General features: G+C 36.7%; 2 protein-coding genes across 3 annotated transcripts; both read right to left on the bottom strand.

The window, feature by feature from the left end:
* Positions 1-5,156: 5,156 nt before the first annotated feature.
* Positions 5,157-9,886, bottom strand: LOC132162741 (large ribosomal subunit protein bL9c). The gene is made up of 6 exons (XM_059572969.1): positions 9,692-9,886; positions 9,288-9,415; positions 7,057-7,102; positions 6,105-6,202; positions 5,978-6,025; positions 5,157-5,370 (listed from the first exon to the last, which is right to left on the bottom strand). Exons 1-6 carry the CDS (start codon positions 9,833-9,835, stop codon positions 5,250-5,252), a joined length of 585 nt encoding a protein of 194 aa, XP_059428952.1. The 5' UTR covers positions 9,836-9,886; the 3' UTR covers positions 5,157-5,249.
* Positions 9,887-12,223: 2,337 nt separating this feature from the next.
* LOC132162740 (ERBB-3 BINDING PROTEIN 1) lies at positions 12,224-16,098 on the bottom strand. 2 transcript variants are annotated; one of them, XM_059572967.1, is made up of 10 exons: positions 15,839-16,098; positions 15,645-15,737; positions 15,426-15,510; positions 15,106-15,255; positions 14,839-14,992; positions 13,626-13,841; positions 13,411-13,547; positions 13,212-13,303; positions 12,665-12,847; positions 12,224-12,546 (listed from the first exon to the last, which is right to left on the bottom strand). In XM_059572967.1, the coding sequence occupies exons 2-10, from the start codon at positions 15,733-15,735 to the stop codon at positions 12,458-12,460; spliced, it is 1,197 nt and encodes a 398-aa protein (XP_059428950.1). In that variant the 5' UTR covers positions 15,736-15,737; positions 15,839-16,098; the 3' UTR covers positions 12,224-12,457. The 2 variants fall into 2 exon arrangements, with proteins under 2 accessions (XP_059428950.1, XP_059428951.1); XM_059572968.1 differs by having other exon boundaries at positions 12,224-12,537; positions 15,839-16,097.
* Between the last annotated feature and the right edge of the window lie 11 nt (positions 16,099-16,109).

Raw genomic sequence — 16,109 nt, 5'->3', positions numbered from 1 at the left:
AAACGATGTAGTTTTTAGGTGAGGGTGTAATGAGAATAAAAAGTCAAACCGTTTGAATTTAACCTTGAAAATTAACAGAAGGATCCAAAATGATAGAAATTGAAAGTTCAATGGTTCAAAGTGAGAAATTTGAAAGTTGAGAAAGTGAGAGATTTAAAAGTTGAGAGGGTTTTGTCAAATCGGCTGAAAGTTAGGGGGCAAACTGAAGTTTCCCTTTCTTTTTACCATTTCTTTTAAAGAACTGTGCTTTAGCACTTCATCTCTATTTGTGGTAATGGAAATCCAACTAAATATGTTGACAGAGTAGCTCACTCTGAACCGTGTGCAGTTTCATGGATTTCTTTATTTTGTTAAATCTACGATATTTAGTTTGATTATTTAGATTCAGTGGGCTCTATCTTTATTTATAATTTTTGAAGGTCCCAAAGGCATGGAGATATAGAGAGTATGTAGTAGGCTAATTTCTTCTATTATCTAGGTAGGCATTACCTCTCTTTCATGGTCCTCAATTATAATACTTGATTTTTTACTGACAAGGACAAGGTGTTGGAATTCGGAGCTCTTCTTCCAAAAATAGAGGATGGGACTGCTTGATATTATTATTATTTGTAAACTACATATACAATTGAGTTGAATACTTGCTCGAATAGTTGTTAAAATGATTTGGCATTAGCTAAGTCAGCATACATCGACACTTAATTATGTTTGTATCGTAGTTCTTAGCGATTGTAACATTGTGTGATCGTTTCTATCTCGGTTATGAACAAGCTAGATGAAATGTTATTGGTTGCTTAGTTCGATCTCTTCACCCTTCATTTTTCATAATCTGTTAAGTTCAATGTATGTTGTATGCATGGCATCATTAACATTAACCTAAACTGTTTTTTCCACTTCTTAACATCTTATATGCGTTTTGTGTGCACATGTGCGTGCTTGCGTGGTGTGTATGTGTGACATACAATATGTCAAGTTTGAATTATAAATAGTGTAGGTACTTGCCCTAATTTCTCCATGGCACAAAGTCAGGCTGATCGTGGAGCACTTGACATTCCAGCATTACCAACTTTGCGAGTACAAGTTAGACAAGCTAATTGTCACCAACCGCGATGGTGAGATCACAAGCCAACCAAGTAAGTCCTTTATAGCCAGCTTCAACATCAGAATTCAACAGTATTATTGCAATTTGCTAACTAGGGCTTCTAGAAAAAATGAAATGATCCCAATGGGAGGTATGTGAACAACGTATATGACCAACAATAATAGGACAAGAGTAATGCCAAAATCCACACTTTTATCTTACCACTGTTCGTCATGTTCGACTATGCTGACATGATAGTGTCAATCAACCCTTACACTTTTTTTTTTTTTAAAAAAAAAAAATAAGAACTGATTAACATTGCAAAATCAGCATATTGGGTAATGGCGTCCAAAGGTGAATTGACACTTCTCTATCAACATAATGGATAGTGGTGGAAATAAAAGTGTGATTTTTAGCATGATTAGCAAACAACGGCCAAAGAGGGAGCATAAAAGAATGAGATGATCTTGATAAAAGGTACAATTTAGGAAGAAATGCAATATAACTAGGTGATAAGAAACAATACAAACAATATCAACTATATGATTCGAAATTTTCTGGCCATTTAGTCTCGGTGGCAAAAGAGGTTTAAATCATGGTTATGCCAAAACTTGCTGAGATCCTATCTATATATATACATGCGTTCCTTGCATGTCATAAGTGCCATGCGGCATAGCTCCAGATCCATATTGAGAACCAGCATCAGCAGCAACCTGGACCTGAATGCAGTACATAGTTTAGGAGCTATCGAAATGAAGAGCCACAAAGTTTTGTGGTATCAAATAAAAGCCATTACCCCCCATCCCCTGCGCGACGATAATTATACAATATTATAATTACCCCGAAGTGTCACTGCTACTCATGTACTGTAAACTTGCAGCAAAAAATGCTATAAAATTAATTAACATTATCTATTTTAAGAAAAATTTACGTACATAAATCATGCTATAAAGCTTAAACTGCCTTCGAGAGGTGTTTACTTACTTTAGTTTCTTAGTGTTTTCTGTCAACATTTCACAAAACACTCTGCTCCAACATCTAAAAAACTATAGCACTACTGAAATCACCATTCAAACATTAACGATGGAGACATATGGATAGTGGACTATTTTTCTACAACTAATGGTTCAAATATTTCTTTACTTGCACCGCTCATGATATATCATGTGACTTTGAATTTGCTTTGGGGGAAAAAAATATCTCAGCTGGACAACCTAATTAAGACTAGTATTATGTGATCGACCTAATTCTCGTTTGTTGGGTGATATAAAGGACTATTATTTATAGGTGATGGATGACATTGGACCAAAACTAAAGCCTTAATCACTTTCCAAAGCTGTCAATCATAAATAAAGTATTAATGACACAAAACTCGCAGTGGTGCCTATTAATGGCGATGAAGTCCCAGCCGAGTCTCAATGAAGTCTTGACCGGGTTCGGTAAGTTCCGTATGGGTCCGTACGAGTCCCAACCGGGTACCGATTGTGTTCCAACCCAGTTCCAACGAAGTCTCAACGGTTGCTCGATTAGGTCTGGACGAGTCCTAACAATGTCTTGAAAGGTCCCGGCGATGTCTAGGCGAAGTTTGGGAGGTGGCGCGGCCAAGTCTCTACCGTGTTTTGGCGAAGTTGTTAGCAAACTCATTCACTAGGGGTGTCGGTATTTGACCCTCACACCCCACACTCGTTACAATTCCACTCTATATCACAAAACCCATCTTCTTTTAACATTTTCCTATATATAGCAATGCACTCTCTCCCACCCTTTTGCCTACTTCATTTCTCTCTCTCTCTCTCTCTCTCTCTCTCTCACAGAGGTATTTTCAATTCAATAGGGATGGGAAGGCCAAAATCCATGAATGCGCCATATGTAGGTTGGAGTTAGGGCTGGGTATCGGTCGGTTTGGACCGGTTAATGGACTAATCGGTCGGTTAACCAAATCCTAACCGATTACCGACCAATAAGAAGTGTTAACCGAAAATTATCGGTTATATCGGTAATCGGTTAACCGGTCGGTTAAATCGGTTTGGGCTTTTGTGGGCTTTTTATTGGGCTTTTACTAGTTGCTAATTAGGCTAAAAATTAATTGTTTTGAAGGTCAAAATACATTTTGTTGGGCTAAAGCCTAAAATAGCTTATTAAAAATTAGTTATTTTAGAGTATATTTTTGGCTAAAATACCTTATTGAAACTTTTTTTTTTTTATATTGATCCACTACAATAATAAATATAAAATTCTAAAAAATTAAAAATTAAAATATCTTATCGGTCATATCGGTTTTTCGATAAAAAATTTTTAACCGACCGATAAGCTTATCGGTATAAAATTTTTAACCGATTACCGACCGATAACTATCGGTTACGGTTAATATCGGTTCGGTTAAAGTCGGTAATCAGTAATCGGTTAATCTGCCCACCCCTAATTGGAGTTTATGTCCACTCAGGCACTCAGCGCCCACATGAGGCGGCATATGGCAACTTCAACAAGCGCTGCAGCAGACTCCGTCCAACATGTTGAGATCAAACGAGAGATATTCTGTCTTTGGATCTTAATCTTTCGGCGCTAGAAGACAATTCTAATTCCACTTTAGATCGGCCGACCAACAAAGCCTTGTCTTCTCCACCCCCGCCTTGGTGGATTGCCACTACTAGCTGGAAGAGGAGGAAAAGAATATTGTTGATTTTTGATGAATGTAAATTATTAATTACCATTATTATAATATACTATTATTCATAATTATAATTATTTTTTGTGTTATTTGTGAAACATATTGATGAATGGGAATTTGAACTAATGATCTCCGCTTCATGAGGCATGGTCCTAGATGATTAAGCTACCCCTTAAGGACAAGATCAATATTGTGAAGGGTCTTTATCATATAAAAACCAACCAATATGCATAACAAAAAAAAAAAAAAAAAAACCCAATATTCTCAATATCAATATGCTACGAAGACCTGACATTTAATAGAACAAAATAATATATGTTCTTTGTTTTTTTTTTTTTTTTTTGGGGGGGGGCGGGGAGAACAAAATAAAATAGAGGTTCCTAAATATAAATTATAGGAAGGTCAATACTATTTTATTTATTTATTTATTTTTTTTGAGAAAAGGAAGGTCAATACTAGAGTCTATAACCAAACCCCACCTATACTTTCTCTATAAATAAATTCTTTTGTAACATAATTGTATTTAAGTCAATAAGATCAATTTGTAGCCCTAGCAAGCTTTAAAATGGTGAACATGAGACTCTTAAGGTCAAATTACCTCAAATTCTTGTTTTTATCTTTTTCTTCGCTTCAATTCTTTTACATGTTAGAATTTAATTCTAACACGGTATTATAGCCACTTTCTTTTGCAATTGTTAAGGGTGATTAGAGATCGCTACCACACTGTTTTTTGAAAAAATTCGGGTGCTTTTAGCTCTTGTTTTGGAATAAAAACAATACCTTTGGTTTCACAAGCCCTAATCTACTCTATGCTGGCCAAGCAAAGCAATTCTAAACCTACAAGCGACATAAAAGATTTCTTTGCCATCCATGCACTTTCAAGCGCTACCCACCATCACTTGTGCGGCTGTACCGTCACCGTCGACCATTATTGGTGTTTTAATTTTTAACCCACATAAATAGGCATGGAAGGTTGCTAATCTTCCAATCGAGGGAAGTGAATTTCTCACCATACACCTCCGCACATGCCTTCAAGTGCCACTTTAAAGTACAATTCTTCATCCCATACACTTCACACACCATGGCAGATTTTGGCCAGCCATTCGCATGCCCGCGCACGTTTTGCATGTGTCACGCGCTACATTCACATTCATTGGATTATCAAGTTTTCCAATCTTATCACCGCCTCAAGTTAGCCCGTTTTGGCTCATAATCGGATAATCGGCCCAAATTATCAGCCTAGTTTCAGCTACCCAATGCTGAGCCGAAGTTTGTGTCCCATTGCCAACCGAACAGCCCATATTGTGGAGGGTCAACACATCGAGTTTAACGAGTCAACGATCAAGTCACTTGGTTAAAAAAAATGGGAAGTCAACTCACTAAACCCACTCGGCACGAGTTAACTCAATCAAAGAAAAAAATATATATATTGACATACCGAAAGAAAAAAGGGAAAATGTCCATCCAGAGCTAGGGCGCCAAAAGGTAGTTGACTAGTTGTCCTTAGTTAGCATACACATTCAACCTCACTCGAGCAATAACTTCTGGGTGAAGCCTCAACTCTGCAATATATTCTCCTGTTTCCCGGATTTCTGGAAGAGAAACAATTCGCTTGTCCACATCCCTATACATGCATTAATAATAGCAATTAAGAAACCACAAGCATCAAATTAATATAGCCTCCAAAAACTTCTTATTCTCTATTTTTTGAACTGTATACTTTTATAATCATACCCTTATACTTTAACCAAAAATCCTAACGGAGGGTTAAAATTAACATTAAAAAAAAAAAAAAAAAAAAAAATGAAAGGTGGACTGTGATTGATACTTTTAAAAGTTTAAGGGTATGCTTGCAAAAGTGATGAAAGATTAAGGGTGGTAAATGAAATTTTTCCTAATAAATAAAAGCTATGTAGCTAGAGACCATGAAGAGAGATTTAGAAATGGAGACTCAATGGATCAAATAACATAGAAAATTATGAATGAATTCAAGAAGAAGAAAAAAAAAAAAAAAACCATCCATAAATATGAGAGGATTTCAATCTGAAGTAGGATAACAAATAATACAGTATCCTGGAATCATAATAATTTCAGAAATGTTCAAATATATTAGAAATTATGGATTTGTAGATAAATATAGAAATCGTTGAAACTTGGATTAGGGAAAAGCTCACAAATATAGTTGGAATCAGTGAAAAAATAAATAAAATTAATGGCAATATAGGTGGTACCTCTGAAGTTGTGCCTTAATTATGTCAACAAGATCTTGAGCAGTAACACTGTAATTGGAATTTTGCATCAGTTAATATCCAAACAATAGATCATATAACTGCTTAATAGTGCACTAGTTCCACTCACCTTCCAAAAATTTGTTTCCCCTTCCCACCTTTGCGCCTCACCTTAAAAGCCCCAACCGTTTCAAAACTTAGGGCGAGTTGCTGTGCCTCGTCTTTTGCCTAAAGAAAAAAATGATATAAGGAACATAAAAAAGAGGGACGGGGGACACCGGTAGAGGTTTTTACTAACAAAAGAAAGAATATAAATGTAATCAAAGATATAGTGCATTTGGGCACTGAATTGAAATAATCAGCTCTTATTTGTCATTTGGAGGCTTTTTATTTTTATAATTAATGACGGGGAACCTCCAAGGCGGGGTCATTTCGTATACCTACCACTATCGAGTCTAAGAGTACAAGCACAGTCTAAGAATGGATCTTTTAATAGGAAAGTGGGGTTAGACAATGTCATCAGTCTTACCCAATGATGGCAACAGAAAACAGGATTCTGAAATCGTTACAACTCATGTCAAATCTATGCAGTAACCTTAGGTGCACTGTCTAAAGACAAGAAATGTTTTAACTACAAACCACATGTAGCCTTAGGTCATAATGTATATATGAAATTAACATAAAATAAATTCAACGAGATTTGGAGAAAATAATGATGTAAACATGGAAATATTTATAAAGGTATAATCTGAACTAATTTCAATTCTGGGGAAGTAGAGGGATAAATAAATGTAAAAAACCTAGGGTTTCACGAATTCATTTTTGTATTTGGGAATTTGCTTGTAATGGAAATGAGGCAATTTTTTAGAATTAAATGGAATGATCGAATAGAATTCGATGTTGTGGATTGTACTGGAAAGGAATTGATGAATTGTAATGAACAGTATGGTTGAAATGAAAAAAAGTATGCCAAAATCGATGGGTTGTTTCGAGGACCTTAGCCTAGCCTAATAACAAAACTCACACCTACTAAACACACCACTACCATTAGACCTATTACAATAAATGGCTTATTTCATTACCCGTGTTTTCTCAGCCTCAATTCTCTCCTCTTCCATTCGCATTTCCCTGGAAAAAGAATGAAGAAAATTTATATCAAAGCGATGAGATAGGTTACTTTTTCTAACAATAATATGATACTAAATTCTATGATCTGCAGCTTCAATCAACTATTTGCCTGCTAATAATTGAAAAATGCTATGCAAGATCAAGATCATAAAGTTTATATCTAGAGCTTATGTATACATAACTTTTTAAAATAAATTATAAAAAAATTTGCTATCAATAGCTCTTTGCGAATAATTTGTTGATGTTACATGGCAGATACGAATCATGGGTGACAATCAGAATGTAGATATTTTAAACATGTGATCAATTAGAATGTGTTCTTATGCTGCTCCCCGCAGCCTCCTTCGAAGCTTGAGAAGAATGTTAAAAAAATAAAAAATAAAAATACTCCCAACTTTTCAGCTTTTTGAAATCTTTGGAGAATCTGCCTTGCTCAGATGTGAGAGTACCTGTGTATATTGACGGTTCAAATTTTGTCAACGCAAAACCACTTACCGTTACAAGTTTCTAAATTCCCACATGAATTAGAGTTTTGGGTGGACATCATGATAAGCCATATTTGAGAAAATGCCAAGACCACCATTACCACCTTAGACTACGAAGATATCATCCATTACAAACATTATACCTTCCTTCACCACCAACACCAACAAATGATGGAGCAATTGCTAGGAAACTACGGCATGTGATTGTCTACTCATGGGGATGGTCCGGTAAAAATTGGTATTGATAAGTTTTAGGTTGAGGGTGATGGAATGTGAGAATGGCAGAGGTGGTTAAGGCTGACGAGGGTAGGATTGCTAATGATGGCTTTGGCAGGTTGTCATAGAAAGGGTGGAGGTAATGAAAATTGTGATGGAGATGACATCAACAGTGCTCTCCTAAGGAGATGGAGAATATAAGCATTGGTCAACACAAGATGATGAGTCACAGTAGCACATGGTGGAATAATGATGGACCCCAAGTGAGGAAATATAGAAACTAAATTCAACTTACACCAAGTGATTGCTACTTTAGGTGGGAACCAACACCTCAGTACAAGGATAATAGATTTCTTTTTCTACTCTATCACACACAATGCTTCCTTCCCTCTCTAAACATAGATCTCTAACTGGCTACCACACTCCCTAGGACACAAATCACACTCTAGACAGTTCATGCATCACACAACACACACATATAGAACACATTAGATACACTACACTACACACGTTGAACACCAAAGTACCCACATTTCCATAACTGTATTACACTATCCCACGACCTCTATTAAACTAAATCTAGTACCCACTCATTCAGGGATCACCTCCTCTAACACCCCAAATTTACTTAAAACACTCCCAAATAGGTGCTCTATTCTGGCATGTTTTGCAGGATGCAAAAAGCACTCCCACTTCCAACATTTTCCAATTTTTCCAGGCCTAGCACTTGCTCCCTCGAGATGAATATTGTCCTTCAGGTTTAGATTAGGAAAATGGTTAGAGAGCCGATCCAACGAATCAAAGTCTTTAGAGATTATATTCATTTTCCACAAAATGAGCACTATGAATGAAGAGCAGCTACTACAAAGGTGTTTGCCCATCCGTTCTTGACCCAATCTTTCCTCACGAAGCAGAGGAGGAAAAGAGAACTTACCCGAACCATAGCCCAAAGCTAAAGGAGCTACCGAGGCAAAAACCCGATCCAACTCAATATTAGAAAACCCTACCTGCTGCTTAACCCATTGAATGACAGAAATGCCCTTCGTCATCTTCGTGGAGACAGCCGCCAGCGCATATAGAAGGAGATCTCTTCTTCTTCGGCAGAACCCGATGAGCCTTAGAATCTGGCTTCTCCAACTCAGAATCAGAACAATCCACCGCTGAGTGCGGCTCATTTCCTCCATACCCCGTCTCACGAGAAGCCGACACCAGAAGCAAATCAATAAGTCCAAAATCCATGCCTAGTTTTACTTATTCTATCTAACATACACATTCCCTAATAGTTTGCAGGTACTCTAGTTAAGGACTGTTAGCATATGGTATGGTATAGTTTCTGTTTGACAAATTTTCCAATTTACTCAACTTAGGCTCCTAAACATGTTGCATTGTTTCATCAAATAATCAGTGTTCCTACTGAATTGGAGATGTGAGAGACAACCAAACTAACACAATCTAGAGATAATATGGTTTCAGTTATACGTTACTTGAGCAGAGCTGGAGTGACAATTTGGGCCTTGCCCATGGGCAGCAGATAATTCCTGTAATACCCGGCCTTCACGTCAAGCAGCTGCCCCATCTTTCCCAGGTCTGCCACATCCTCCTTCAAAATTATCTGAATCCCTCCAACAACAACAATAACCCCATTATATAATTTTTTTTCTTTTCTTTTTGCCAGGCAGTTTGGTTGCTGAGAAGATGTGGGAAAGGAGAAGCCCAATTGTGAATAATGTAGCTTAACTGAAGTGGGAAAAGTTTATTTTAGTTTTCTTTCTTTCTTTCTTCAATTTCTCGGCAACCAAACAAAGGCAAGCACACAAAGACCCAATTAATTATGAGAATAGTAACAGAAACCCAGTTCGTTTTTATGCAATGAAATCTATGTTTCTACCTTTCGGGTCTTCGTGGCTTTCTTCTGAGCAAAAACCACCAAGGCTGTTCTTCTATCCGATAGTTTAGTTGCTTCGCTCAAGTTTCCGCCCAAGCTATTTAGCCAGGAAGAACTCCATGATACAGTCGAAGCTGTGGATGCCATTGCCAAGGCGCTCTTCTCTCTCTGTCTCTAATTCGTTTATGTGATATTATCCGTTTAAGGTGGGTGTGCCTTGTTTTGAGTAGTTTTGGAGGGATCAGATCCCCTCCCATTATGGGGAGGATCGGAGATTCTCCAAATTTTAATCTTAGCCATCCATTTTTATCCGACGGCCCATACAATGCCACATGTCTAACTTAAATTAAATAATAAAATATTAATTAATTTTTAAAAATAAAATAATAAAAAATTAAAAAAATAATAATAATAAAATAAAATAAACTTAGGAACTGGAATCGGCCGGTAACCTAGACTCAGTTCTCGGTTCCGGTTTCCTAAAACCAAGAACCAAGGTACCCTGATTTTGGTTCCCTGTTTTGACCAAAAATTGGGAACCAGGTTGACACTCTTAACTCTCGAGCATGTGAATGTATTGTTCAAGATTTGTGAGATTAAGTAACCCTTATAAATACTTTCTCACATTTATTTATAAAATTATTAGTAATTTAAACAACAAAAATTATTAAGGATTTCCATTCGATGATAGGTGGGAATGTGATGTCTTTCACATCGATTGTATGTATTACTTTCTAGTGGATATGATATGATCTCATGATCACATATTACTTATACCGATGAAAAGTAAAAAAGAGTCATTTGATAATAGTCCAAACGGAAGTGATTTCAGAAAATTTGAAATAATAAAGAATGGTTTTAACAAAAAAACAAAAAATGGAACCTTAAAGGACCACTAAAACATTTTTTTCCCAGATAAAAATTGTGAAATTTTAACGGAATTTTTTATTTAGAGTCTAGCCAAAGTAATAGCATCAAGTTGCTCACCATGATACCCTCCAAGCTGACTGCCTTCAAAGGATTTTGAGTGTAATCTAGATGGTACTCCTAATTCCTTAGCATTGCATTACTTATTAATGTTAAAAGAGTAATGCTAAAAACTATATTTTTATCTCACCACTATCTTATCAAATATGGCAATACCAATCAACCGTGGTTTATAAAAAAAAAAAAAAAAAAAATGTATATATAAAAAAACTAATTGACACTTTTAGATCAATGGAATAAGATATTGATGAGATTAAAGTGTGATTTTTAACATTACTCACGTTAAAAAGGTATTTGTAAAGACATTGGGAAGATTTATGTGGTTAAAGTATCATGGCAACAACCATCCAGCATCACTTAAGAGGGATGAAAGGAATGCCTGAGAGGGTGGAATAGAAACCAAATTCAGTTCTTATCGCCAATGAAAAAGAAGATAGAGAGCTGCCCTGTTCATGCAAGATATTGTTTAGTTCTTGAATGGAGCCACGGAGGATATGTTATACATGCTTGTCCATAAAAGTTATAAAACACTCCATCAAATGCGATGGAATGAATTCAGCAACAGGGTTTTCCCCACTAGCATGTTTATAGGACCTCGGTTTTTCACGAATGAATATTCCTATTAAACTGACAACATTGATTTTTGTGCGAATCAACAAATTGAAAGAGTTTTTTCCAATTCAGTTTGGTTGAAAAACTTTGTTCCAGGTATTTTTACTCTGCCTTGAAATGGGAATAGGAACCTCTCTTAATGGAGATCTATGATTAACATCACAGAAGGCCCATTGGATTCTAAGAAACATAGAATCTGAGGGGCCTTGTGGGGCCGTGGAATCTAACCTAAAACAAACCAGAAAAAGGAAAAAGAAATCATTACTTTTGTCCAGAAATGTCTCATGAACAGATGATTTTGTACAACTTAGGAGCTTCTCGGTTATAAACAAGAAGGTGATTTACCATAACAACTTAAAGGGGAGCATTCAGCTGCAGAGCCAGACAGATTTAAAGTTCCTGATGCATATTTTGTAGATGGCTGAAACAAGCAATTCAATAACACACTCAAAGCTTGGATGAACAACCACCCTAATAATGAGATGAGACCCGGATAATTAAACTACAAAATCTAAATGGTCATACTGATTTCTATCATAAGTGAGTGCATTCATGTACCCTATTCAAGTTATAGTGCTCAAAACAATCAAAATATACACCCCTCTCCGTGTGTATGAATGCACTCACATATGGCAGGCACTAGTTCGACCATGCAGATTGTCCTCAATTGAACTAAACTAAAGATCAAGACTTGGCCTGCATGAGGGTGCTGCATTGGCCTCATGCAGCACCCTCTACTCCGCTAAACAATTCTTATATGTACCAAGAAGCCTACGTTCAGAATTGACATTAGTCATTTCAATCACATGCAGGGGAGAGTTTCAAAAGGCACGCTAATGGAAGTACCAACATCACGGATCATTTAATAGTCAGCAATAGAATAACATTCTCTTTTCCAAGTATCCCAGTGCACAATCAAGACAGAAGTAACCATAATTAAGCTTTAATCGTGGGGGATATTTTATGCAGCCATTTGCTTTTTATTGTTTGAACAAGTGAAACATTGGGACCAAGTAGTCGATAAACAAAATGATCTCTGTATGCATTAAGCCAAATCACCTCACACATCAGAAGCCCCAATCAGACACTATATTAGAGAGGTTTCTCCACAAAACTTCCATTGCAATTAGCCAATACAGTGGAGTGATAAGTGCCTAAGACTAAAAACTCTTATTCTTGAGTTACAGCCCCATTCTCGGCATCCATTGACTCGGCTTCTGCTGAATCCTCCACTTTGTCGCCCTTTTTACCTGCAAATGCTTAAGTTCAAACTGTGAATTATTGATTGATAAAAGGATCAATGGAGTTTGATCTACTGCCAACCCAGTATAGAATGTGTTGTAGCTGAATATTTAACCAAGTTTCTCTTTGACCCACCTTTCTTCTTCTTCCCACCACCTTTCTTCTTTGTTTTAATGCCAAGAGCCAGCCAGGCCTTGATTTCAGGATCATTATCAATAGACTTTGCAGGCTGCAGTTCCTGCAGAGGATGAGAAGTGACCCTGTCTGACCCATTTGGCATTAGTAGAACTGTGAATTTAATATGCGCAACTAAATCCCCTGCACACCACCGACAAAGTACGTTAAAAGAAACTCAAGTGGTTAGAATTAAAACCAAACACACAATGTTAACTCGCCATTTGTCTTTGAAAAAGAAGCCAGAGATTTTGTATCACCAGCCTCTTTTTATGTGTCCCTGATGCATATTTGAATAACATAGTTGCATATCAATAATTTTATTTTATTTATTATTATTATTTTTTTTTAAAAGGTCCTCCTTGTGCTACCAAGAGTAAACATGGGAGTTTCTGAAATGATTTGTGAGACATTTTTGGTAAGAAAAAATATTAGAGCAATGATGCGAGCACAAATTCACTATTTGTGAATTTAATATTTTGCAAACAAAGTTGATCAAGAGACTTGCCCGGTTTCTCGTGGAGAACAGGATATGGCTGCAACAGATCATGGTTTACACATTCCACTAGTCCCAGTCGAGCTCTCTTCTCTTCTAAAGCCCTAAAAAAGAAAGGCACGCAAATGGATTTTTTATAACAAACCACACAGGCTAAACAGCAATATCTTTTCAAGATTGAAACAGCATAGAAGTTGAAAAGCATGTGAACCTTGCCGTAAATGGCATGATGGGAAATTTCTGACTAATTTCACTGAAGATGAACCTCGATGCTTTCATCTTCAAGTGATAATTTCTGTCAACAGCTCTCTTGTAAATAGTTGTTTGACGCTCATCCAACAGCTTAGGCTGCAATACAATATCCATAAGCCACCAATAAAACATATTACAGTATGATGTTTAGGTTAAATAAAAGCCTACACTTACCTTGCCATCACCTGTGCTGGTCACTATGTCAATGGCATAGACTTCATTTTCCTCAAATTCTGCATCATCAACTCTTGTTTCCGGACTGGACACACTCAGTACAACCTTGTTTCCATCAATCACAAACTGCTTCAGCTGGTGACTCAGAACACCTTCAACAATCTTGCAGTCATAGGCAGCAGCAACTTTCTGAATAGCATCTGTCACATCTTTGTTCTGCCACATCAAGAGTGAACAAGTGAACAAATTGGGGCATACCATAAAGAAAAAAAAAATCAAGAGCATAATGAAGGAACATATAGAATTAAATATAGGGAAGATGGATGAAGTAAATTAATATAACATAAAAATACTTATCTAATGAACGAAAAAATGTCAACTCCAATAAGTATAAGGGCATAATAAAGACTTGTCGTGAACCGTAGCTATATTTCAGTCAAGAGAATGGGGATGAGCATGCAACTAATGCAACAATCATTTTTAACATCTATCCTATCTTATTTTTAAGATAACAAAAAAAGCCCCACTTGAACATGAAACGACTGAGATAGCATCTTATCCTTATGATGCGAAGGATATAACACAGTATATAAACCACATTGCATGCAATACAATAATTTCTGAGTTTTTGTATTTTTGTTTATGATATATTTACACAAACGTGTGCATTTAAACAATCCTCAACACAGTTTGTGAAGAACTCAAGAATTTATTTGTCAAAAGTCGTCACCATCAGTCATCTTAAGGAACTCTTCATTCACTGTATTTCACTCTCATAATGGCCTTACAAGGTACCCAAACATTTCATTCATCTGTTATTCAGTAAGTTGAATAATAATTTTGATGCTTCTTCAATTAGTTTTTTTTAAGAAGCATTAAAAAAAAAAAAAAAAAAACTAATTTAAGAAGCATATAACACAGTATATAAACCACCAGCATCCAATACAAGCTCAAGTATCAATACAAACCAAAATTTTGCATGCCCTGAAACAATTCATTATAGTCCAGTTCCATACAAATGAAATTGCACCAAGAGCATAACCAAATGCTTTAGATATACACGAGTGGTTGAGGAAAAACCAAATGCTTTAGATATACACGAGTGGTTGAGGAAAAACCAAATACCTAAGACAAGTTGGGCGTCCAAAGGAAGAATATTATTCAGTGCCCCCACTAAGTTGAGAGAAGAAAGAAATTGAGCATTGTAAATTACCTTTCTTCCAGGCTTTACAAGTCTCAAAGCAACTTCAGCAGCTGTATTGGCTGCTGCAATAACATCTGCTGCCCTACCCGTCACCGGCCCCTCTTGAAGAACATGAGTATGTGCCACTATAGCAATAAAACCGTCGATGTGACATCCCATATCACTGCAACCAACCAAACACTTCCTCACATATCCTCTTTCCTCAAAGAAAAAACCATTTACACCATAGCTAAGAAAATAAATACCAGACAACAAATAACCCAAAACAGGACTTACATCTTTATCATATCACCTTCTTCCAACAAAGCCTCGTCACTTGCTAGCGGCGAGAAGTGGCAAACCGTATTGTTTACAGAAACACACGTGGGAAAGGCAACACCCCTCTCAATTTTCCTCTTAACATTCTTGTACATGTTCCCAGTTTGCCTGTACCCACAACCCCATCATTAATCAACATAAGAATGAATCCATATCCAATCAAGCCTTAACACATTACACGCAGTCATCATTAGCATATACAAAGTACACATTTTTTTCACATTTGGGATTGGGAGCATGAATTCTCAAAATATACAAACAAATAAATTTTGCCATACTCTCTGATAAAGGCATCGCCTTTCTCGCATATATCCACAATCTTCGCTTTGGGTTTGCATTCCGATATCACTAACTGCAATGCCCCTGCAAAACAATACGTTATACAAAAATCAATTAAAACCCATTTTTTATCCCCAAAAAAAGATACACTTTTCTCTAACATTTCCAAAAACCCAAATTAAAAAAAAGAGACAAAGACAGAGAAATAAGATCATCACTGTTGACAATCTCGGCAGCACTCTTGTACTTGGTGACAACCTCAGGAGCTGTGAGATCCAACTCTTTCTCTTCTCTCTCCTCGTCCGACATGGCTATCAAAACACAATAAAACAACAAAATCAAGGACTACGAATTGTGTAGGAAAAAGATTTTTAAAAAAAAATGAAAATCCAAAGGCAGTAACTGAAATTACCGGAATTTAAAGCTAGGGATTTGAGATTGGGTTTAATGGGCTGGGAAATGTTAGGGCTTTTCTTTTTCTTTTTTAATTAATTATGTTAAAGGGTTTGTGAGAGAGAGCTGGTGTTAGACTGTGGAGTACAATTAGGGCTTGTGGCTTCGTTGGCGAATCAGTAGCTAATAGGGGATGTATGGGAGCCAAGTGTAACGGCGATGGAGCGTGGTGGCGTAACGGAGGATCTTGGTCCAAGCACCCACGTGTGTGTGGATTATTCAACTAGCGG

The sequence above is a fragment of the Corylus avellana genome, chromosome ca10 (genome assembly GCF_901000735.1).
Source record: "Corylus avellana chromosome ca10, CavTom2PMs-1.0".
NCBI lineage: Eukaryota > Viridiplantae > Streptophyta > Magnoliopsida > Fagales > Betulaceae > Corylus > Corylus avellana.
This window is presented reverse-complemented; position numbering and strand designations above follow the sequence as displayed.

Excerpts from the sequence above, each read along its gene's own strand:
- LOC132162741 (XM_059572969.1), bottom strand. The coding sequence starts at position 9,835 with ATGGCATCCACAGCTTCGACTGTATCATGGAGTTCTTCCTGGCTAAAT. Across the intron at positions 6,203-7,056 it reads TTGAGGCTGAGAAAACACGG|GCAAAAGACGAGGCACAGCA; the intron begins GTAATGAAATAA and ends TTTTTTCTTTAG. Across the intron at positions 6,026-6,104 it reads GGGAAACAAATTTTTGGAAG|TGTTACTGCTCAAGATCTTG; the intron begins GTGAGTGGAACT and ends TTCCAATTACAG.
- LOC132162740 (XM_059572967.1), bottom strand. The coding sequence starts at position 15,735 with ATGTCGGACGAGGAGAGAGAAGAGAAAGAGTTGGATCTCACAGCTCCT. Across the intron at positions 14,993-15,105 it reads GAAGGTGATATGATAAAGAT|TGATATGGGATGTCACATCG; the intron begins GTAAGTCCTGTT and ends GGTTGGTTGCAG. Across the intron at positions 13,842-14,838 it reads TTGTAAAGCCTGGAAGAAAG|AACAAAGATGTGACAGATGC; the intron begins GTAATTTACAAT and ends TTGATGTGGCAG.